Source organism: Canis aureus, chromosome 16 (assembly GCF_053574225.1).
Source record: "Canis aureus isolate CA01 chromosome 16, VMU_Caureus_v.1.0, whole genome shotgun sequence".
NCBI lineage: Eukaryota > Metazoa > Chordata > Mammalia > Carnivora > Canidae > Canis > Canis aureus.
Window position 1 is genome coordinate 8009038 of NC_135626.1, and position 24062 is coordinate 8033099.

At 59.9% G+C, this 24062-nt stretch overlaps 1 protein-coding gene across 3 annotated transcripts in view; it reads right to left on the reverse strand.

Moving 5' to 3' along the window:
* Window positions 1-17466, reverse strand: part of FIBCD1 (fibrinogen C domain containing 1) — a 32378-nt gene extending 14912 nt beyond the window's left edge. For 2 of the 3 annotated variants that reach the window (XR_013353922.1, XM_077851084.1), the window contains exons 1-5: window positions 17295-17466; window positions 9654-9725; window positions 8713-9192; window positions 4636-4795; window positions 4129-4265 (exon numbers count right to left, since the gene is read on the reverse strand). Coding sequence is in view for 2 of the 3 variants with exons in the window: in XM_077851084.1 (XP_077707210.1) it covers window positions 4129-4265; window positions 4636-4795; window positions 8713-9192; window positions 9654-9725; window positions 17295-17366 (921 nt within the window). In the remaining variant the exon portion in view is untranslated. The remainder of the gene's footprint in view (window positions 1-4128; window positions 4266-4635; window positions 4796-8712; window positions 9193-9653; window positions 9726-17294) is intronic. The other variant, XM_077851085.1, reaches the window with a different exon arrangement.
* Between the last annotated feature and the right edge of the window lie 6596 nt (window positions 17467-24062).

Genomic DNA, 24062 nt, shown 5'->3' on the forward strand with positions numbered 1-24062 from the left:
TGTCCCAGCAGGTCCCTCTGCTACAAGGACTGGCTGAAGCCTTGGCCCACATGGGGAGGAACCAGTGGGACCCACAGATCTGCCGTCCAGAGTCCCCGGCTGGGGCGGCCCAGGAAGCTTTTCATCTCTCCCAGCATCTGATCCCCACTGCCAGGCTGGGCTCTGCTTGGTGGTGGCTCCTTTGATGTTTTACAAGTGAGGGAAGGATTTTCCTCCCTGCCCAGGGAGCTCAGGTAGGGAGGGGGACACTTTCTCTCACAGCGAAGCCAATTAGCAGCATATCTAAGCCGTTGACCTCGCAAGCGCCCAGCAGAGCGGCAGAGCGTGGTCACCCGTGCACAAGGAGCTTTGGGCCACTCAGCTCGTGATGCGGGGAGCAGGCGGCTGCGCCATGAATCCCAGTGGGGGCGCAGAGCAGGATCGATCCTATTGCGGGTTCCTGCAGCAGGAGAGGCCAAGCTGGACCTGATTTCAGTGACCCCGGTGGTAATTATGCAAAGGCAGGGGAAGGCTTTGGCAATCGGGCCCGGTGGCAGCACCGTCGCAGGTGGATGTTGTTGGGGGCAAGGCCATGCCTCACCCTGCAGACAGGCGGGGAAGTGGGATGGGGGGCCTGTCTGTTGATGCCGAGCTGGACCCTCCTTCTGATCACCCCAAACCCACACCAGACTCTGGGCATGGCCAGCCCATTCCCCAGACCCCAGGAGGTGGCCACATATGACACAAGAGCCATACTGGTGGCTGGATGAGGAAGGGGCCCCGAGAGGGGATGTGACCTCCCCGTCTCACACGGCCGCGGGGATGTGAGCTGGAAGCAGCCAGTTTGCTACACGTGGCACCTTCCAAATGAGGAAATCTAGCCTCTGCTCAGAGGAGGGAGCCAGGTCCCTCTGTCCACAGGGAATCCCTGACCACTGCTCCCCCAGGGGAAGAGCCTGCCAAGGAGTCTGACCCTCTCCCCACGTAAATGGTGCTCTGTTAGCCTCATTTAGCAAATGAAAACCTGAGGGTCAGTGAGCTGAAGTGTCACTGCCAAAAGTGCCAGCAGTCACTCATGTGACATGACATGGACAGGTAACCGCGGATTCACACCTGTACAAAGGAGGAGCCTGATGGGTGGACCCAGTGGTCTGAGGGGCCTCCCAAGGGACACGGCAGGCAAGCTGGGCCCCTCACCCGGTCACAGGCCAGCACAAGGTGGTCCTTCCTTCCTGGGAGTGAGTGCCCGTGTCAAATTCAGGAGTGGCCTTGACAACTGGCCTGACCCTACATGGCCTGGGCTGCTGTGGGCTTGGTGAGCATGGAGAAAAGGCTTGGGTTCAGCCAGCACCAGTGGCCACATCAGCCAAAAGGCCAGTTGCAGGCGTGTGTCCATCTGCCACTGTGGCCTCCCCCACCCGAGGAGCCACATGTGGCCTCTTCCCTACCTGGCCTCTTCAGGACCCACAGAATTCACACTCCCCAAACTACTCCTCCACAGCTGCCGTGCCCTTGGCCCCAAGTCTCTGGGTCACTCCCCACCTGAGGAAATCCTGAGGTTGGCAGAAGCCCAATCAGCCTTCAGGACAAAGCTCACCTCCTAATGTGCCCGCACGACCACACTTGACCCAGCCCCTGCCCGCCTCCCTCCTCTTGTCCCTGGCCCCTCAAGCCCCACACACCAGCAGAGCAGAACCCCTGGGGTCCCAGACCAAGCCCTGCCACCTCCGTGCAGACCTCCGCACGTGTGTTCCCTTTGCCTGGAACATTGTTCTCGCCTCATCCCCCAGTGCCTGGATCTCCGGGTCCAGAAGCTTCTTCTGGCTGCCCCAGGTCAGGTTAGGGGCTCTCCTCTGAGCTCCCTCATGCCCTCCAGCCCTCACACAAGTCAGCTGATTTGCCAGCTCCCCACCAGGCCAGGAGCTTGCTGTTGGATCCTCCTCTGGCCTATGGTTGGTACTCAGTGTTTGAATAATTGAGGACCACCGTGACAGCCAGCTCCACAGCCGCGTGTGAGGCTGGGACTCAGGAAGTCTGGGCGCTGCCCCAGGAGGGCTGCTCATTTGCTAGGTGGCCTTGGACGCATCTCTTCCTTCTTTGGGGCTGCTCTGCTGGCCTCTGGGGTTGGAGGGGTGCCAGGCAGGGCCATGGTATATAAGCTGCAAAGTGCCCTGTAAGCGGACAGGGCCGCTGGGCCCCATCCTTGCCCTGTCTGGTCTCGCCAGGAAGCCAGCTCTGGCTGGAGTGTCCAACCCCAGGTGCCCCGTCCACCAGGGAGAGCCATCCGGTGTCAGCACTCGAGGCCTGGCAGCTCAGACACAGAGCCTAACAAGGATGGATGGTACCAGGGTTCAGAGAGGCGGCAGCGGGCTCCTTCCCAAACAACAATTGAGTTTCCGAGAGATTCCGTGTGGCAGGGAGGTGATCCTGACAGATGCCCAGAGGTATCTGGGAAAAGATTGCTTTTGACGGAAACCCAAATGGATATTAACGTTTATCGGCCTCGCAAACACTTCTCAGCCGAGAGCGGCCTTCCTCCCAGACCCCTGATCCAGGTATCTGAGCAGGAGGGCTGTAGGCGGGCAGGGGTGTGGGGTCTGGCGTTCCTCCTCGACTCCCCCGTAATGGCCCTGGAAGCCCAGGCCCTGGGTATTACCCGCCGCCCGGCTCAAATCCTGATTGACTTCCCGGGAGACTGGCTCCAAGTCCACCTGAGTGGAAGATGCAGAGCCCGGGCTGGCGCCTTGGTCTTTCATTAAGTCTGTCCTAACCCTTAACTCTGATTTCTGGGTTTTGGCTGCTACGCTGGCGCTGCTCTGCTTGCCGAGGGGTTCCCAGAGGCGAATGCTATAACTCAGATGTTCTGAGTTAGGAAAACAAAAGAGCTTTTAGTCCCCAGATGCGGATCCAGTACAGTTAAATGCTCTCCTCTGGAGCTTGAAAAGACGTTTGGAGGTTTGTCTGTCCCCGGGTCTTCGGGGATTCACAGCTGCTCTCACACCAGCTCCGCCCTCTGGATGCGCTCACCTTGCCCCCCACTCCGGCCCACCTGCCTCAGTTGGGCCTCCCCCTGCCCCAGTCTGGCCCCCTGAGCAGGGGCACGGACCCCTTTCGAAGCTGATGCAGGCTGCCGCATTCCCAGGGTCCCAGAGAAGGTTCACCCTCCCCTCTGCTGGGACATCTGCACCCCAAAATTCACATCAAGCTCCTCGGTGAGAAATGGAGGCATCCTACCGGCCTCTCCTCATGCTCTGAGTGCCAAGGACAGAGACCTGGGGGCCCAGGAGGGCACTCCTGGAAAACAGCTGACCTCATGCCCTGCTTTGGGTCCCCAGGACCATGCCCTGGACTCCAGTGGATGCCCTCTTGGCAAAGAGCTCAATAAAGGGCGGGGTCACACACATCTTGGTCATTGTTGGGTGGCCAGTACCTTGTACAGGGGACCGGGGCCTCTCCCCACCACTCCCAGCTCCGGAGAGATGTCAGGGCCACCTGTAGCCACTCCACCGGGCCTTCCAGTGGCCGTGAAGACATCTCATGTCTCCTGCTTCCCACCCAGGCAGAAACAAAAGGTGCAGGAAGTCACGCTGGGGGATGAGGCGAGAACAATGTTCCAGGTAAAGGGAACATACATGCAGAAGTCTGTAGGAAGGTGGATCCTTGCCGGGAAGCCACTGGGGTCTCTGCTCCCTGCAGGTGCGTCCCCCCATTCCCCCTCTCATATCCTGCACACCTGTCATATATCGGATAACTTGAAAGACAGCATCTACACATGTCGTGTGCTTGCAACAGCAAGAGGTTCCCAGTGCTGCGTTCCATCACAGCCCATCCCCGACTTGCCCGGTGCCCCCGGGAACTGCTGTGTTCCCAGAGGCTCAAGGCTCAAGGGACAGGAGGTGGCTCCATAGGCAGGGGACAGGGTCTAAAATCTGCTCCCCCGAGGGCCCCAAGGCTCAGCTCACAGCCTCTGCTTGCCCTGCGCAGATTTCTGAGGGTGTAGAGTTCTTGGGTTCGATTAGGGGCAGGTAGGTGGGGGCCAGAAGCTGAGGGCAGAAGGCTGGGTGAGCGGCTGCTCAGAGCACCCCGGCTCACATGTGCCACCCCCCTGGGCCCCCCTGGGCCGCCCAGGCATCTGCCCGGGAGACTCACCGTCCAGCCCCCGCCGTCTGTGCGCATGTCACAGTAGACCTGGAAGCCCGCAGGGTAGTGCGTGGGGAAGACTGAATAAATGCCATCCTCCTGCTGTCCGCTCAGGAGCACGTCCAGACAGTCACGCGGCGGAGAGCCTAAGACGGAGAATGCTGTCAAGCCTGCGCCTGGCACCTGTGTGCCCGCCCATCCCCCTCTGCCCTGGGTCTCCCTGATTTGTCTGTCTACCATGAGCTCCAGGGCACCAGCCTGGGGAGCAGACCTTGGCTCTGCCTCTCCCTGGGGGAGTGAGCACCCTCTGGGGCCTTGCTTTCCTCATCTGGAAAATGGGCATAGTGGGCTGGGAGAGGGGTCAACAGAAGGGGCAGGTAGGTGCTCAGTGCTGCGGCAGGAAGTCCTCAGCAAACAGCAGCAGTGAGTCCTCATCAGAGGGCTGGGTGACAGGTGATGGGGGTACAAAGCTGGGCACCCACAGCTCCCAAGAAAGGCAGCCTCCGCCCCACTCACCACTGGTGCAGCCCCGTGGCCGCAATCCCCTGGCAGGTGCCCTCTGGAGGTCAGCTTTGACGCGGGGCCGGCCAACCCCCCGGTCCCTCTGCAGGGCATCGAGGACATCACTGACCGAGTTCATCAGGTGAGCCATGTGGCCTTGACTCTCGGAGAGAAGCTGTGGAGCAGCGGGGTGGGTAGAAGGGGCAGGAGGCTTCGTCCTTGTACGATGACAGCCCCTGCCCTGCTCTGGCCCCATCCCAGGTGGTCAGTGTCTGTGTATTCAGAGGATGGGGGCTCGGGTGGGAGGGCACACGGGTGCTTCAGCAGAGCCCTGTGCCCACTGCACCCCAGGCCCTGTCCTCATCCATTTCTGAGCCTCTAGACTGGGGGAGGTGACGGCAGAGAGCTCTGCTGGGCAGGCGGATTCGGCACTGGGCAAAGCTGGGTTCAAATCCCAACTCACCTGTTTACCAGTTACACAATGGGGTGAGTGACTTAACTGAGCCTGGGAGCAGGACTCCCTGTCACAATTGTCACAGAGACTGGTGACAATGTGCAAGAAGGAGCCAGCTCAGCTGGGGCCCACAGTGGGACCCACAGGACGAGGCCCACCTCGTTATGTGAATTTGTAAGGCACCTTCCAGATTACAACACACCTCACCTGACGTCTCTCCTGATGCCCAGCAAGGCTGCGAAGGCAGGGGTGACGGTTCTGCATGCAGACGGGGGCCTTGGAAATACTCCCACCCAGCCCCCACCCAAACTCCACGTCTCCGATGTCCACCTCATCTCACACACCCCCAGCACTGTCAGGAGGGAGGCTTGGGTTGCTGTCTCCTTGGTACAGATGGGGAAACAGCTCCAGAAGGAGACATCTCTGATTGAGAACGACCTCAGGCCACCTCCCCAGGGTTGGCTGGTGGGAGAGGAACCTAGGACTGCATCATTGTGCCGGGGCAGGGGGCGGGGGCAGGACAAGTGGGGGGCAGCGGTCTGGACTCATTCTGGGCTTTGGTTCAGCCCCTCCTCCATTCACTGGACAAGGGACCCTGGAAGAGCGACCGAACCACCTGTGAACAAGAGTAACAGATCTGTGTTTCCGGGGTGGTTCATGAGAGCATGTGCTGGGGGCCTACGCGCCTAGCCCACCTTCCCCACCCGAGCCATTACTACTGCTCACCACCAGCTACCCTTCTTGGGATCTGGGTCTGGAGGTTTGTTGCTCGGCCAGCACGGCACTGACCTGCAGCAGTCAGTGCTGCACCTGCTGCCTAGAAGGTCTGGGGCCCACCAGCTCCCCACCCAGGAATCTAGGAGGCTGCAGGACGAGGAGGGGAGGGGGCTCCCGGGCCCACTACAGCCGGCCAGTGCATGCAGAGCCTGCTGCCACGTCCTTACACGCTGAACCTGTCACTTGTCTGATAACAGTTCGTTCCAGGAAGGAAAATACAAATAAATGGTGCCAGTGGTTTGCAAAATTCGGCTTGTCCAGAAGCAAGGGCCCCGCAAAGCTTATAGTCAGTTCCTCTTCTGCAGTGAGGGCTGAGGCCTGGGAAGAGGCACTGAGGTGGGCAGGGGGGATGCGGGGCCAAGGCGGCCCACCCTCCCCAGGCTTTCACTGCAGTGTCCTGTACACAGGCTCTGTCAGGGGAGCCCTGTGGACCAGACGGTCGCAGGCAGGCCCCCGGGGGGGCAGGGGCCATCTGCAGGGTGTGGGTGGCCGAGATCACCAGGCTCACTGGCTAAGTCTCTAGGGCACTGCCCATCCTTCTGCGACAAGCGGACACACTTGAGAAACTCAGGCACAGCCCGCTCTTGCTGGCGGGCAGGGAAGACCTCAGTTTAAACCAGCAAATGATTAAAGTTGAAAATGTACATATAAACATGCTCCGAATTAATAGGGAAAGTCAGTCCCTGCTCGCTGAGCTGCACAGATGCATTAAAGAGGACGTGGCATTTTTTTAGAGGCGGGGAAGTCAGAGCTGCTTCTGGCACTTCCCGGTCGTGTGACTAAGTTTAACCAGGGCACTCCCCCACTCTGAGCCTCAGTCTGCCCCTCCACAGAATGGGGCAATCATCTCCACCTCCTGGGGCCACTATGCTACCAAGTGCTTATTACCCAGCATCCGGCAGTTCCCTGTACTACTCTTGCAAAAGGGATTTTCAGTGGTGGCCTCCCCATTGGCCGAGTCTTGAGTTCACAAATCGTTTCCACCATCATAATAAAAGAAATGCTGGACAAATGTGCCAGACGCCAGCTGAGCCCAGCACGGCCAGGAGCTCCCACGCCCTCTTGGGTACGGACTCTGTCAGCCCCATTTTGCAGGTGAGGAGACTCAGCCCAGGAAGGGCAACCCACATGCCCAAGTCCAATAGCTGCTGCTTCGTGGCGTCTGGACTGGATCCCAGCACTGCCCCCTGAACCCTGAAGGCAGAGCCACTCAGCCCTGCTGCTCCCAGGCCAGCGCGCCTTAGATGTCTGTACACGTGAGGGCCACATGAGGGCCGCCCTGATGCTTGTTCAACTGTGGGGTGCCGGGGGTTTACGATGAGGTTCAGAGAGGTGCCTTTTAGCAAGCAGCTCTGGCACTCCTGACAGAGGGTGCCTGTGGGCAGTGCTTTGGGAAACCCAGGTCTGGGCTGGCCACCTGGGGGTCTGGGAAGCCTGGAGGAGTCAGGAGCCACAGCAACCCAGCTCTGCAAGACACATGGCCTCTGAAATCACCCTGAGTCTGCAGGAAACGAGTCAAATTAAACATTCTTTTGAGAGGTAAATATATCAGGTGAGCCGAGGTACTACGGCACCCCTAAAAAGCTATTGGTCTTGTAGGAACAGGTCTAGGCCTCTGCATAGATGGGTGGGTAGGAGACCTCGAGGGCCCTCCCCACGATTCTCCACCCCTGCCCTAAGGGCCTGGCTGACCCCATGTCTGACCAGGGGCTGAACCACTGGAGAGCAAGGTGGGGGCCCCAGGTCACCCAGAAAATCTGGAGGTCTCCTCTGAGCCCTGCTGATAGAAGGGGCAGCCGAACTCCCCTACCCCCACCCCACCCCAGGAGGGGGAAGTGCCTTCTCATCAGTCACCCAGACAGGATGACAAGGGCTATAATTTCTCCAGCTGCAGTCTTCAGAGGAGGGGAGAGACCCATTGCTCATGAGCTGCTGGGTGACCAAATGCCTGGTCATCCCCGGTGTCCAGGAAGGTCTGGGACCAATGGCAAGGTGGGTCTCAGCTCCTGGTGCCTAAGTACCTGAGTCATAGGGGTGAAAGGGTCCAAAGCCGAGTGTGGGCAGGGCACTGGAAGGCCAGATGCCAGGCCTAACCTGGCCACTGTACCCTGGAGAAATCATTGTCCCTTCTTGGCCTCCATTTTCTGTTCTAGAAAATGGTGGAAAACCAAAGAGATGATCCTAAATCCCTGGTTGTATGTGGTGGGAAGCTCTTGCTGCTGCTCCTTGAGTGGTTGATGTTGGAAACTCTTCCCCCAGACCTAACAGGTGCTTGCTAGGACCTGCATTGGCTCAGAAGAGGGGAGACAATGATGGGGGGATGGGCGGAGGCAGTGGGAGAGGCTAAGAGTCTGGTTGGGCTCCCTCAGCTGGTCCCTCCTTCCCTAGAAAGCTGAGAGCATCAAATGGCAGAGAACGGGAGACAGGGAGCTGGGGAGGGAGTACAGTTCTCCCTGGCCATTTGGCACAGCAGGGGAGAGGGCTTGCCCAGGACCAGACACGTGACCTTGAACCTTAAGTCACTACAGATGGAGGCCAGGTCCTGCCTCACCTGTACTGGCGCACCTGGGAAGCCCCTCGAGCCCTGGACTTGACCTGACTGTGGGATGCTATGGGGTGCTAATGCAAGTACCCAGGTCCCCAGGGTCCCCGGGACAGTGGGTTGGAATGATTTGAATCCTGGTGTCTCTGGCTGTGTGGCCTCGGATGAGAAACTCGCTTCTCCGAGGCTCATTTGCTTGATGGTAGATGGGAACAGTGACACCACCTGGTTCTGGGGCCCTCGGGGACCGAGCGAAGCCATGAACATCAGGTGCCCCCCAGCCCCCACGAAGACCCCAGGTGCAGCCGCAGCCCCTTACCTGGATGAGGCGGCCCTGCTCACTCTGCAGGGCGCCGAGCCCCTGGCCCAGGGCACCGAGGCCCTTGCGCAGCCCTGCGCACTCCGCCTGCAACTCCGAGGCCCGGGCCAGCAGCCGGGGCAGCTGGTCCGCCAGGGTGTCCAGCAGCTCCCGCTCCTGCTCGCCTGCCAGCCTCGGTTCGGCCTGGTGCTCGGCCAGCGCCTGCAGCACGGAGGCCTGCGCGCCCTCCAGGCGGGCAAAGCCGTCGGCGAGGTCGGGGCAGCGCGGGTCAATGAGGATGCTGAGGCGTGAGCTGTCAGCCCTCTCCACGGTGACCAGGGCGCTGTTGGCACCTGCCGGCCCGGTGCTGACGACAGGCGGGGCCGCCGTGCCAGGCACGTGGGTGTGGTTCAGGAAGAGCACGGCACCGGTGACAGCCACAGCCAGCAGCACAGCCAGGGACAGCAGCACTGTGCACAGCACGTAGCCGCAGCTGGTCCACTGCGGGCAGGCCCCGTGCACACACAGACACAGACAGACAGACGGACAGGACAGAGGAGGGGCGGCATTAGGGCCAGAACTGTGCTTCCAGCTCTGCCCAGTGAGGGCAGCCCAGGCGGCTTTTGCGAAGCCTGGGCGAGACTCAGGGGACTCCCTTCTTGGGGCCTGGGGAAACGGAGTCATACAGAGAGGCAGAGATGAGAGACAGCAGCCCAGAGGGGAGACCGAGAGCTCAGGACCAATGAGAAAGCAAGAACGAGTGAGTGAGAGGTGCAGGCAGCCCGAGATGGAGAGGAAAAGAGAAACTAAGGCAGGCACACCTCCCCAAGGCAGCCCTCCTGGGTGGCTCAAGACTGCAGGTGAAGGCTCCCATGGCCTCAGGCCCCCTTGCTGCCATTTCCGGAGGGGAGGGGGGACCCCTGGGTGAGGGACATCACCTTGTTGAGCCTCAGTGTCCTCACCTGTAAAATGAGGCAATAATGACGCACCCTGCCCCACACGTGGGGGCCAGCCATGCGGACTCGGGAAGAGAGCTGGAACGTGACAGCAACAATGCTAAGAACTGCCATACTGTTACAGCAGAAGGAGCGCCCATCACTAAGGGCCCCTCTGGACCTGGAGCACCCACAGCCCGAGTCCCGAGGCCTGTGCAGGCCTGGGGGGTGTCCAGCATCTCCTCTCCTCTCCTCCCCAGAGCAGGCTAAGGGGCGGAGCCTGCCGGGGAACCTGGAGAAAGGTACCTCGCCTCCTTCGCTGTCCCCGATCGCTCACAGCCCCCAGGGAGCTTGTTGGGCGGCCACGAGCATGTGACACGTGGGGAACATGAGACCCAGGAGAGCCAAGGGCTCTTGCCCCGGGTCGCACAGCAGATCAGAAGCCAGCTCAGACTAGCCCCCCAGGCCCACCTGCCCCCTGCTTCCTCCAGGGGCAGGCACCGCCTACGGCTGGCTTTCCCCCCACATTTCCAACCTTCGGGACTGGAGATGCATCTTTAACCGAGTTAGTCTACGAAAGCACTCGGAGCTGTGCCCGGCGCATTGGGCGTGCGCAGTAACTATTAGCGGCTTTTATTACCTCGTGATCAATGTGCACAGAGCGTCGGGAGGTGTCTGGTTCTTTATTTTCCACTAACGTGTTACTTCTGTATGTCCCTGGCGCTGAGAGGCACCTTTCCATTTTTCCACATTTTGACACCTCCGACGCTGGGGGCTCCTACGGCCGTAACTGGCCCTTTTTTTCTCAGTGGTACGTGGAACAGCGAGTCCTCTCATACAATGCGTCTTACTCCAAGAAAGTGCAGTAGAGCAAACAGCCTGTTTTGCATGAACTCAAATTCTACAAGTAAGTCCTGAGTCCTACCTGGCACCAGAGGAAGATGGGGTCAGGGATGAGGTGCAGGTGGACAAGAGGACCCCCCCACCCCAGGAAGGGTGCTGTGCTCTTGGCGAGATGAGGGAGACAACTCCTTAGCCCACCCGCGGACTCAGCGCTCTGGCCCTCCTCTCCATACCTGCCCGGGCGGCCCGTCCATCGGGGGCTCCACACATCCAGACAGCTTACTCCTGCCACACCTGGACACGTCGCTCCCTCACATTAGCTCTGCACAGAGCTCTGCTCTCTTAGCCCGAGGCACCTGCTTCTCCTGCTCCTCTTCCCAACTCCCTCTCTTCCTTCAGGGCCTGGCTAGATGCCACCTCTTCCAGGAAGCCTTCCTTGACTGTTTCCCCAGGCCTCCCCGCCCCAACCTAGTTTAGGGGGAGGACCCTCCCCCATGTCCCCACGGCCTTTTGTCCCGCCCCACCCCCCATGGTGGCTACTCATTAAGACAGACACTCATCACCTTTGACTCCATTCTTGTGCTCATTCAAACATCTATTCAGTGTCCACTGGGTGTCCCCATGAGCCAGGCTCCAGGCCAGTTGCTGAGGAGGGAGTGGCAGTTGTTCTAGCCCTGCCCAGGGAGAGCTCACGTCCCATGACCTGTGATCCTTAACCTGTGTGGTGCGTGCACTGGTTTGGGAGTCTCTGAAAGCTGTGCATACCAGGACGGCCGGGCTGGCAAGTCCTGGGCCCAGGACACTTAGGCCAGACCATGAGAGCCCCCGAGAGCAGCACCTGCTCGCCAGGCACAGAGCAGCTGCTTGTTGGATGGATGGGAGGAAGAGCAGATGGACCAGGTCACTTCTTGGTGACTGTGCTCACACGGGGAGGAGGTGAAGGTCCTGGCACCTACTGCGCTTGGCAGGGCAGGGACTTGTGCCCTCCATGCTGAGCCCTGGCCCTCGAAGCGAGGCCACCTCTAACCCTGAGCCATCCCTGCTGGCCTGGCACAGGATGAGTTCCCCAGGCACCTGCAGGTCAGGAGCTTCCAGACAGGTGGGCACCACCTAATCGCCACCATTCCTTGAACCCGTGCCCCACGCCTGCCCCCGAAACCTCCAAACGATCCCCTGCTATGGTCGGATTCACTTGGCAGATGGGAAAATGAAGCTCGGCGAGCAGAGGATCCTTCCCTTCCCAGGGTTGGGCCAGCCCTTGCACCCAGGGCCAGTGGCTGGAAGCACACAAGGCTGCTCGCTGTCCACAACGTTCTTCCCTGTCTGGAGCGTGACTGGGGGTTTGAGGGACGAAGCTCTGTGTCAGCAAGTGAGGCCCCGTCAGGCCCCTCCCAGAGCCCATCGGGAGACACCTTGCCCCGAGCAGCTCTGAGCAACGTCCTCCAACTGGAGAACATTAAGGTCCCCAGCTGGCAAGGCAGAGCAGCCAGCCATGTGTCCCCCATGTGTCCAGGACCCTCACCCTCCCGTGCATCTGCTTCCACCCAAGCCCCCAGCCCCTGGAGGGAAGGCAGAGAGGGAAAAGAGGAGAGAGGCTTGAGAAAGCCGCAGCCCCCACCCCGGAGGCGCAGGGGGATGATGGAGTTGGAGATGAAACGGGCCACTCAGCAGCGGAGAATTAGTCTTCTGAGATCACCCGAAACACGGACTACTGTTCACTTTTATAGGCCGCTGTTTACGTGGCTCGCAAAGGAATTTGCCCAAGATAATAAGGGGGGCTCCGGGCGGCAGGCAGCCCACTGGAGCACGCGGTGGGGCTGGAGCTCATTAACGGGCCTCTGGCCGTGGCAGGGCTGGGTGCGCACCCCGGGGTCTGCAGCAGGGCAGGGAAGGCACGCAGGGCCCCCACCTCCCAGGACAAGGAGTGGGGACGCTGGGAAGGTATCCCGGGCAGTGGGCATGAGAGGAGCCAGGGTCCCTGGGTTCAAGGTCCCCTCTGCCACTAACTGCTCATGTGAGCCTCCAGTTGGAGGGACAAGGCTGCACTCTGCATGACCTCCCACCCCCCAGTGGGGGCCCACAGTCAGTGGCTTCTCAGGAAGCCCAGCCAAAGACAAGGAGGACAAGATAGGCTCTTGCCAGGGGAGGCAGGAGGGAGGAAGCCCCAAAGGTGCCTCAGTGGAGGGGTAGGGTCTTTCCCCATGGCCTCCTCTGTGTCCCCAGCCTCAGAGGTGGCCATGGGGTCTGGCGGGGGAAAGAAGTACTCAGGAGGAAGGGACACAGCGCCTCGATGCCCTGCTGGGCATCGCCCCCTGCCTTCTGCCCTATTCGCTAGGGGACCCAAGTGGAGGTAGTGCCCGGGGTAGACACCTGGGGTAGATTGGGACTCTACTCCTTGTATCAAAGCAGGAAGAAAGTGTCCCTCCGGGGGAGGCCAGGCAAGGACAGATCCACATGAAAGTGGCCCTGAGCCCCCTGTCTCCTAGGTGCACCCCAGCCAAAGGCAGGGTAGCTGTTCACCATGACGGAACCACACTGTGGAGCTGTGGATCATGATAATCAGGGGTGGGTGGCGTGCGGGATGGGGTCTAGCAAGGGCTCTCAGGCCCAGAGCTGTGGGGGGGGGGGGCAGGGACCCCAGTGGAGAGCCTCGCTGTCCTGGGTCCCTCCCAACTTCCTCCCTCAGGTCTGGCCCTCTCTCCTCCCTTGTTCCTAGTTTTGTCTTGACCACGGACCCGCTGCGTGGCTTTGGGGAGGTTAGTCCCCCTCTCTGGGTCGGGCTTGACCACCCGCAGAATGAGAACAGTAACCTCTGCTGAGGAGGGTCAAGTGAAATCCTAGAGTGTTTTGCAAACCCTCAGCCCAGGGTACCTGCAGGCTCCGCCCCCAACCCTGCCCTGCTCTTTCCACCTGCCTGGCTCCTTTCCTATTGCCCCCCCAAAACACATTGGTCTCCCTTCAAGCGAGATCTGGCAAATGCTGTTCAACTTAAACATCACCTCCTCCGGGAAGTCGTCTCCTCCGCACTCCTGCCCTGACTTCACTCATAGCCGCCCCGCTGGACGGGATGGTGAACTCTGTGGGGCAGGGCCCGGCCCAGAGGAGGGCACAGAAAGTGACAGAGGGGAGTCAGTCCTTGGCTTGTCATCCCCGTGGGCCTCTTCCCTCCTTCTCTCCCAGCACACATCTAACCAGGTGACGTCCACCTAAACTCCAAGGAATGCGAGGACAGATGCTTTTCTTTACAGTATCTCATAATAACACCTGACTTGTGAGTCTCTGTTTCCCTCATGACAGTCTAAGCTTCCTGAGGCACAGGGTCACAGCTGAACATCCCAGCTGAGACGGGGACTCTAAGAACTGTCGCTGAGCAGACTCAATGCAGCGGGGCTTAGGTTACACATCAGGAAGAACTTCCCAATGAGAATTTAGTTTTCTTTCTGCAATGTTTCTAGAAGTTTCCAAAGTACCAGGAGACACTCCCTGGGATTGTCGAGGCTGACCTCTCTATGGGGTGGCGAGCCTTGAGGACAGCTGAGAAAGGAGCCCCCGCCGGGGAGAACCCGGTTACAGGGTGACTTCCTGCTCCATGCTCCAGGAGAGAAGAATCGTGTCTATTTCTAGATCCTTTCATCCGAGCAACTCCAAACTCAGGCTAATATTCCACCAACACCTCCAGCCTCATGGGTGGGAGCCCCTTGGTTCTGCAGGGGGGAGAGGGGACACTCTAATGAAGGTGGCCACTTGTCCAAGGTCAGCCGGCAAATGAGGAGCGGTGGCAGGACAGGCCCAGGGCACAGTGGCCCAAGGCATTCCCTAGGAACAGCAATGCCAGCCACCTGGTTGGCAGTGGGGTCGTGAGCACGGCCCCGATGGGTGCCAGGGCTCTCTCCTCGGGGACGGGATGCCACTGACCAGGCTGGCCCTGGGAAGGACAGCCGGCCACCCTTCCCTTCATCTGCCTGCCAAGGCTCTTCCACCACTTGGGAGGACTGGGGTTCAAGTCACAGCTCTGGCTTCCTGACCCTCAGTTTCCTCATCTGTCAAATGGGTTGATTTTCCCTGATGCCAACCTCCTCGAAGGATTGCAGCCAAGAAACGAGAGGTGCGGAGAGACGCTGCTCTGAGTGGAGCCTTGGGCATCTATTTCCCCGGAGGAAGCAGCCCACTAACAAACCTCAGCCAGGCCCTTCTGGTGGCAGCTGTGTGGTCAGATCGTTTTCCTGGGTGGGCAGAGGGATCAGGGCACCAACCCTGCAACAGGCCACAGGCTCCCGTGACAACCACCGTCCTCACAGGTGTACAGTGCTTTACAGTTTGCAAAACACTCTAGGATTTCACTTGACCCTCCTCAGCAGAGGTTACTGTTCTCATTCTGCGGGTGGTCAAGCCCGACCCAGAGAGGGGGACTAACCTCCCCAAAGCCACGCAGCGGGTCCGTGGTCAAGACAAAACTAGGAAAAAAAAAAAAAAAAAAGACAAAACTAGGAACAAGGGAGGAGAGAGGGCCAGACCTGAGGGAGGAAGTTGGGAGGGACCCAGGACAGCGAGGCTCTCGTCTCAATAGTGAGCACAGGAAAAGCCTCGCCTCTTAGCTGAAGCTTCAGATGAGCCTGGAGCTGGTCACAGGGACAGCCTGTGCGTGCGTGCGGGGTCACCGAAGGGGTGTGGTGGGAGGTGGTGTTTGACATTGGCCCAGGCCCTGGGGCCACCAGCCCTCAGCCGCCTCTGATGCCACGGGGGCAGAAAGCTGGGCTCTGGCTGGTGGCAGCTGGGATATGTGTCCCCAGGCAGCAGCAAAGAGAGTAGGCCCTGAGGCCACATTTCAAACGGATCCCCCAGAAGCCACCTCCCCTTGAGACACGGCAGCACTTGCTGCCTCCTCACCCACAGAGCCTGGCTCAGGCTTCATGCAGTTTGATTCAGCAAATATCCCTAAGCTCCCAACCTGAGCTGCATGGAAGGGCAGGAGCCTGGGCCTGGGGGAAGAGTTAGAGATGGGGGTCGGGAGGGAGCGTGCAAGCAAAGAGGGCTCCTGGTAGACAAGGGACCCGGGGCAGGGGGCGTGGGTGGGTGGGGGACAAGGCAGGGAGAAAAAGGCAGCTGAGCACTACAGGCTGAATGCTACTGGGACTTTGAGGCACAACCATAGGACATCAGGGGAGGCTTCCTGGAGGAGGGGACATCTGAATAGGTTTTGAGGTACATGTAGGATTTCCCTGAGCAAAAGCAAAAGGGTGTGTGTGTGTTGGAGATATTGGTGGAGCCAACAAGATGACACTACAAAGGTCTAGAAATGGGCAGCTAGTGTGGGGCTAGGGTTTGGCAAACCAAGAAGCAAGCAGTCTTGGTGAGGGGGTGAGTGGGAAAGGAGAACAGGTCAGGCTGGGGATAGCCTTGAACATGTCTAGGGGGTGAGACTGCTCTTGCTAAAAGAATAAGGGGTCAGATCCCAGCAGGACAGGACCTTTTTTTTTTTTTTTTAATCTGGGAATTAAGCCATTGGCTTGGGTGCTGACCTGAAACAAAGGAACAGACCGCCTGGGAGGCATTGGGAGCCAATGGGATCAGACCTGGGTTCAAATCCTTGCTCTCCTGCTAGCACGCTGTGTGGCTTGAGCACCTACCTCAATGTCTCTGAGCCACAGGACCCTGTGACATGAGAATGTGCATCCCTGCCTAGGCTCCCCCCCACCCCGGGGGGGTGGGTGCTGCTGCAGGAAGTGAGGTTGTGCAGTTGGTTGGGAAGGAGCTTTGCAAACTGTAGAGGGCTGGGCTCCCACAACCCGGCACTGTCACTCCAGACAGAACAGGCAGGTTGCAGCCCTGGAGAGTGAGGGGCCATCAAGGCCTGGGCCTGCTGAGTCCCCTTGTGCCACCGCAAACACAAACGGCTCTTTCCCCAAAGACATCTGTCTGGGAGAAATTTAAAATTTAAAATGGGCAGCCCCATTATTTCCTCTCCTCGGTGAGCGAGCCTCCTCATCTTGCCTGCCTGCCGTGGTCCCCTGGCAGCCCGGCCTGGGGCAGCCCCAGGGCTGTCCCTCCGCTCAGCTCCCCATCTCCAGCCCTGCTCTGGCCAGCCCTGGAGCTCTGCCCTCACCGCCCCCCCTTCCTGCGCACAGCCCTGGGCACCCTCGGAGCCTGCTGCCTCCACTGCCCCTGCAGAGGCAGCAGGAAGGGTAGAACGGACAGACCTGGAACCACGGACCCAGGTTCAAATCTCGGCAGAGCTCCATGGCCTCTAGAGCCTTGCTTTTTCTCGTCTTGAAAGCTGGAGAATCATGATACCCAGTCTTCTCACATGAGACAAAAATGTATTGATCCTTTATTGCATAAGGGGGGCCCTGTTTAAAGTGCGAGGATTTAGAGCAGATCCAGGGGATCCACAACCCGGGTCCAGAAGCTCAGGCACCAGGGGGTGGTGCCCAGGGTGGATACTTAGCAAGTGAGTAAGATGCCCATCGTGGAGGTGAGGAAACAGACACTCAGCGAAGGGTGTGATTTGTGAGGTGGCACTAACGGGCTGGTCACCCCGTGAACCAGAGGTCCCCCACCCCCTGCTCACGCGGGTACCTGCTGGCTGGCGGAGGAGCAAGAGGGCCCTCTGCCACAGCGCCCGGCTCCTGCAGGGGTGCTGGCCGCACCCGCACCCCAAGTTCAAGCCTCTTCTAGAGGAGGAGGAGAGGAAGGCGCCACCTCGCCCCAGGCCTCTGGGAGTCTCGCGGGGTGCGCCCCAAACTCCAGCCTCGAGCTGAGCGGCCACCACCGCGCCCACCGCGCGGGCCCCGCGTCCCCACGGCCCCGGCCCCGGCCCGCGCGTACCTGCGGCTTGTCACGCGGCCGGTCCTCAAGTTGGGAAGCGCCGCCCATGGTCTTCCACCGGTCGTTGACCATCTTCCGGCCGGACTGGCGGGGGCGCCCGGCGAGGCGCGCCGCTGCGGAGCGCACAGACGCGGCGGTGGGCGCGGGCTCGGGCGCGGGGCGCGTCCTTCCCGCCAGGTCCCCGCCTCGGGGCCCGCGCCCGGGGGGCAGGGGCCGGGGCCGGCGGGCGTGCGTGCGTGCGCGGGGGAGCGCGGGGGAGCGCGGGTGCGGACGGGCTGCGCGGGGTGCGCGGGGTGCACGGGGTTTGCGGGGTGCACGGGGTTTGCAGGGTGCGCGGCTGGGAGCGGGAGCGGGAGCGCGAGAGCAGCCCGCCCGCCCGCCCGCCCGCCGCTCTGGCTGCGCGCCGTCCCCGCTCCCCGCTCCCCGCTCCCGCGCCTCCCCCTGCGCGCTCCTCTCCCTCCTCCCTCCTCCCTCCTCCCTCCCTCCTTCCTTCTCAATCTCCGTGTCTTTTTTGTCTCGGACTCTCTTTGCCTTTTATTGCTCCCCCGGCCGCCCGCCCTCGCCCCCACGCACATCCACACACCGCGGCCGGCCACAGCCCCGCTCCACCGCCGGGAAGGCCCAGATCGAGGGGCACAACCCGCCCCAGGCCCAGGCCCCCGGGCCAGCGGGGAGGGCGGCAAAGCGCCGCGGACAGCCCGCCTCCCGCCGGCTCCCCGAGGGCCCTGGGCGCCCCGCGGCGCCTCCGCACAAACTTCCTCCCCGGCCCGACCCGCGCCGACTCCCGGAGCGCAGGGGGCGCGGCGCCGGGCGGGCCCAGGGGGCGTCCCTGCCGGGGCGTCGGGCGCCTCCCGGGAGCGGCGCGGGCGGGGCCGGGGGCGGGGGCGGGGGCGGGGCCGGCCTGGGGGCGCCCCCTGCGGGCCTCCGAGGGCTCGGGCCGGGCCCCGCGGGCAGGTGCGCCCCGTCCTGGGGTCGCCAGCCGCTGGGTCCTTCCCCTCCGGATCCCGACCAGCGAGGCGGGCCGGGGGGCGCCCCGGCCGGAGTCCGCGACCCTGGACCCTGGCGCCCGCGGGCGGAAGGGGGTCCCCGGCGCCGGGCCCTGAGGACCGGCCGCTCCGCCCGCGCTCCCCAGGCGCGCCCCGCGCCGTCTCAGCCCCGCCTCCTCCTCTGCGGGGGAGCCGAGGGATCTGCACCGGGAGGGGCCTCTCGGTCGACCCCTCCCACCAGCCGCACTTTTAAAAGCGTTTAATCCGCCCGGCGCGCCCTCGGAGGTAATTGACAAAGTCCTTAATCCGCGCGGCTAACGAGCTGCTGCTGCGGCTTCCGACCGGGAGGCGCCTCACGGCCCGACGCCGCGTCCTCGGCGGCCGCCCCCTCTCCAGGCGCCGCGGGAGCCCGGGCGGGGCCCCTCCCCCGCCCCCTCGATCGCCCCTGCTCCCCCCAGCTTCAGAACAGACACCCCCACTTCCCGCCCCCCGCTTCTCCCCAAAGCTGTTTCCCGGCTCCCGGGGAGCCTTGGCCCGCCACGCTGTTCCCTGGCACCGTCTCCGTCTCTTCCCCGCCGGCTGCCAGTCTGTCGCCCCATCTCCGTCCCTCTCCCGGTGCCTCTCCGAGCCCCGCACAGGCGATGCAGGCTTCCCCCCGGGGGTACGGGCCGCGCCCCGCCGGCACGGTGGCCGCGCCCTGAGCCGGGGAGGCCGTGGGACCCTGTGCCGCCCCCATCTGAGCGACTGTCACTCACCCGCCAGCAGCTGGGGTCACGACAGGCCAGCTGTGTGTCCACAGCCTCCCCGTCCTTTCAGGGCTGCCTGCTGCCCTACCTGCAGCCCCGCCCCCTTTGCGCCCCACAGGGAGGCTGCCTAGGTTGCTGGAGAGGATGCTATAGTCTTGGTCCCCACAGAGGCCCTGATCAGAGTCCAGGCTCTTTCCCCAGGGCACCCTTCCTCCGGGGGCTCCTTTCCTGTAGGTTAAAGAGATGGACAGGTGACCTGGGAGGCCATCTGCCTTGGGCAGAGGAGTGTGGTGGAAAGCACAGAGCCCTGGCTTCGGAGCCTGGAGCAAATTACTGCATCTCTCTGAGCCTCAGTTTCTCCATGTGTACCAAAAGGTTAGCCACACCCTCTTTGGAAGAACTCTTGTGAAGTTCTAAGACAGGTGCACTGACGCACCTGAGCAGATTTCAAACTTTCCTGCTATGACCTTGGGCAGATTTCCTGTCCGCTCTAGCCTCAATTTCCTCATTGAAGAAATCAGCACCCACCCACTCCACCCCCCTTCTTGCTTCACATGTGGCATGTGGCTGGGACTGTGTTCCTGATTTAGGGAGAAGATGTAAACTCCAGATGTGTCTCTGTACAGACAAAAGATCACCAGGGGTGGGTGGGGGTAGGTTTGAACTGAGAATCTGAGGGCAGGGTGGTGCTAAGGGTGGTGAACAGAGGTTTGGGGCATGTGCTCTGAGTGGGCAGGGAAAGAACCCTGAAGAAGTGAAGAAGGAGGGCATGAGCCAGGCCGTGAAGGCGTGGTGACTGGGTTGCTGGGGAAGGAGGCATTCCAGCAAAGGCTTGGCATGGAGAGTGACAGCGGGCTGAGCCCTGCGCCCGGAGGTGTAAGCAGGAGGTCCTTGGCTGGAGGATCTGCTCCCGGGCCTGCAGGACAGTTGGACAGGTAACCGGGGGCCACCTAGTGGCTCCTCCTGGCACTGCTTGCTGCAGGTTGTCTCACCTGCTGGGGACAGACCCCTCACTTTCCCGCCCTTGGGGGGGTGCAGTGAGTTCCCGTGTCAAGGAAGATCTTCACCCATCACCCCCTCGGCACCCTAAGAGAAGACTCAGCCCAGGTGTGACTCTGACATGAGCTGCAGGCATTTGCTCACCTCTTTACACACAGTCTTCACCTGACACGCTTGGGACATAGCCTCATGGAGAGAGGGGAGGGCCCCCCTCGGCTCATTGACCCCAAAATCTGTATAAGAAAAATCGAAACTGGTTTCACAGAGGGGATGGTGCCTCCCCATGCTCTTTTGAGAAAGCTAGTGTCCTCAGGGATATACCAGGGAGGAGCCCCGGTGGGCTCAACTGGCCAGGGCAGGATCAGGGCTCTCTGGGAACCAGCCAGGACCTTGGGGGAACTGGAACTCAGGAGCCCAGGTTGCATGACGTAGTCCCAAGGCTGCCCCAGCGCCCCTGCACACTCCCTGAGCATCCACTCACCCTCCTCCCTCTGGCTTGCCAACTCCACATGTTTTTACTTTTCCTGCTTGTGGCCACCTAGACATGATGGACCCAACAACAGAAAACTCCTGCCTGGGATTTTTAGTTTAAATTTCAGACAGATGGGCAGCCCCGGTGGCGCAGCGGTTTAGCGCCGCCTGCAGCCCGGGGTGTGATCCTGGAGACCCAGGATGGAGTCCCACGTCGGGCTCCCTGCATGGAGCCTGCTTCTCCCTCTGCCTATGTCTCTGCCTCTCTCTCTCTCAATCTGAATAAATAAATAAATCTTAAAAAAATAAATTTCAGAAAGATGGTGATCCATCCGGCTTATCCTTTGGAGCCAGATGTCAATTGTAGGTCATCAGCAGGCCAGTAACAGCCGCCCTTGGTCAGGTGCCCGCCATAGTCTGATGAAGGGCATGGCCACGTGGGGTCCTGACGCAGAGCACCCCCCTCAGCAGGGAGTGGGTCCTGGGCAGTGAGTCATGGCTGCAATCTGAGCATCACCTCTATACTCAGCTCTGTGCTAAGCACGCTTCTCAGCCACCCTCATATGTGGGAGCTACTGTAACCCCCATTTTATGGATGGGAAAACTGACGCCGGTCAGTTACATAAAATGGCATCATGACTAGCTGCCACTCAGCATTTTCCGTGCGCTGAGTACCATTCATTCACAATATTTCTTATTTCACGTAATCCTCCCCCAAAACCTACAGGTGTTAGCATTTTATATCACCGTTTTATAGATGAAGCCCCTGAAGGTCAGAGAGGTTAAATAACTTGGTCAAGATGACCCAGCAACTGATGGGGTTGGGATTGGAACTCGGGTCTTGACACTGCCACCCCTCTCTGTCACTGGCTTCCATCCTCTTCATCAGGGAGAGCTGGCCTGAGACACCCAGTGATGTCCTGGCAGCCGCTCCGCGAACGTGGGCCGAATGTCAAATGTGCTTGGCTCGTGGGGCCTGGGGGGCCCGCCTGGCCAGGAGGTCGGGACCCCTGGCCCTCATCCATGCAGCCTCTGCCCTGCACTGCCGGGGGCACTGGGCTCTTGCCGTAAAGCTGTTTCAACTTAACTCTGACAGTCACATTTATCATTAAAAATAAATTTATCTTGGCTTCCCGTGGCATGGAAAGCTACTGTGCAGTGATTCAATGGGCTTGTCACCCCTCACGGTTAGGCACGGGGAGCTGAACAACTGGATGGTCTCCAACGCAAGCTCCTCATTTTCTGCGGCTGGAGCCAGAAATGTACAGTGGGCTGACATTTAATTTAGAATCCAACATACCTTGACATAAACCTATAATACAAAGACGGGGGCGGGGGTGGGGGCTGCCAAGCCCGGCGGGGTGGGGGTGTGGGGGGGGAATCCAAGTGACAGGGTGGATTTCTTTCTTTTTCTTTTATATTTTGCTTTGTCAACACTGAGTGGTGATGACAGTCTAGAGGCCGCCATCAAAGGCGAAAATTAGCATGGAGAGAGTGTGTGTGTGTGTGTGTGTGTGTGTGTGCACGTGCAAACGCACGCTTTTGTATGGATGCACCGTGCAGGGGCGGCGGGACTGCGTCCTGAGTCCGCTGGGGTGCCTCGTGTGTCATCCTTCGGCCCCTTGGTCAGATATAACCGGAGAAACCTGAGCTGAGGCCAGGTCCTCGGGGCTAGAACCGGGGTCCCGGAGCAGACTGACTCAGTCATCATGGGCAAGAGGGCACCTGCTCGTTTGTCTCTGTGCCCCCGGCCCCCGCCCCAGATCCTCTGACACATACTTAGTGCTCAATAAATATAGAGCAGTCAAGGACGATGTTATTTTAAAAGCTAGAAGCAGGGGTCTGGTTTTTTTATGCAGCAGAACATCCTGATAGACTATTTGGGTGTGAAAAGCGGAGGCTTAAGGCAGGCCAGGGAGGGGAGGGCAGGTCACGGGAGGGAAGCCTGAAACCAGGGAGAAGCTGGAGAAGCGTGGTGGTGCTTTCTGCAAAAAAGCTCTCCGATGGAAGGGGAGGGGTGGAGGGGAAGAAGGAAGAGAGGCCATGTGGGGGCCGGGGTGGGAGTTAGACTGGCCTGGAACAGGGGGATTGTGCTCTTGCAGAGAGGTTTCCGTGTTGGGCTGTACAAGAATCCCATGTGTTACCCTCTGTCTTCGGGGAAGACCGCTCTGCTCAACAGCCTTGTGTCTGAGATGCTTTAGGGAAATGGAAGGGGGGCAAGGCAGGGTGAAGGGTCCAGCTGCATGAGGGGAGGGCAGGGGTGCTGGGGAGGCCCAGAATTCAGCCCAAGTAGGAAATCTGCCCAGCAGGTGAGCTGAGCTTGAGCCATTTCAATTTTGATTTTACTGCACTCACAATAGCGACCATTTTGCTGAAAGCCAGGCACCACGCAGGCCACCTGGATTTCCTCGCGGAAATCCTCACAAGAACCTAGGAGGCAGCTGCTGTGATTTATGATCTGCCTTTCACAGATAAAGAAACAACTGAAGGTCAAGTACCTTGCTCAAGGTTATGCAGCTCACCCACTTGAAGGGGAGCTGTGCCATCTGACTCCACTTCTCCAGAACGCACAGCTGCAGAATTTGGGGACCTCAACACAGCTCTCACTTGGGTTGCAGATGGTTATGCAGGATAAAAGGAACCGGGTGTGGAAAACAAAAATATTGTACGTTTGGAACAGCAGCAGCCACATCCCAACCTCCAAATGGCCAGACTTTCGAAAACGGTGGGCCTTATTTTCTTTCTTCATTTTTTAAAGGTTTGTTTGTGTGTTTATTGATTGATTGATTGATTGATTGATTTAAGAGGTGGGGGAGCATGAGTGAGGGTTGGGGAAAGGCAGAAGCAGTCTCCCCACTGAGCAAGGAGCCCGATGTGGGGCTGGATCCCAAGCCTCTGAGACCATGACCTGAGTCGAAGGTAGACGCTCAACTGTCTGAGCCTCCCAGGCACCCCAATGTGCCTCATTTTCATACTTCTTTCCTATGCCATGCACTATGCCGCAAGGGGCTGTATACACACCCGAGTCCCTGGTGTGCTAACCTTGGGGTGATAGTAGTCGTTACTTCTGCCAACTTACTTATGGTGGAGTGTTTCCTGGCGTGCTCTGTAATTTTGGATTGGGCGTCTCATCTCTGTCAGAGCTTTATCATGGGAATCCCGCATGTTCTGGGTCGCCAGTTCATCCTTCCCTAAATTTGCTCTTATTTCTCGGAGGCGTCCGAAGACACTCCAAACCGAGGGCCACGTTCAGGGTTCGTCTTGCACATGGAATAAATGCAAACCAAATCTTCATGAGAACAAGCCTGCAGGTGTTCCTTTATAGCAGAGGCTCCCCTGTCAGGTGGCTTCTTTCCTTGTCTGCACCCAGGTTCCCTGCCCCCTTTCTGTGTCTGGCTTTTGGTTACTACCCTCTTTTTCGTTTTAGCTAAACATCTAAAAGGACGTGATATCATATTCAACATTGTAGGCTTTTGGTGGTAGGTGTCTAGTCTATCATCTCACTGACAATAGAAGTCTTCTCTCATGCCTACTTTTTTTTTCTTCAAGATTTTGTTTATTTATTC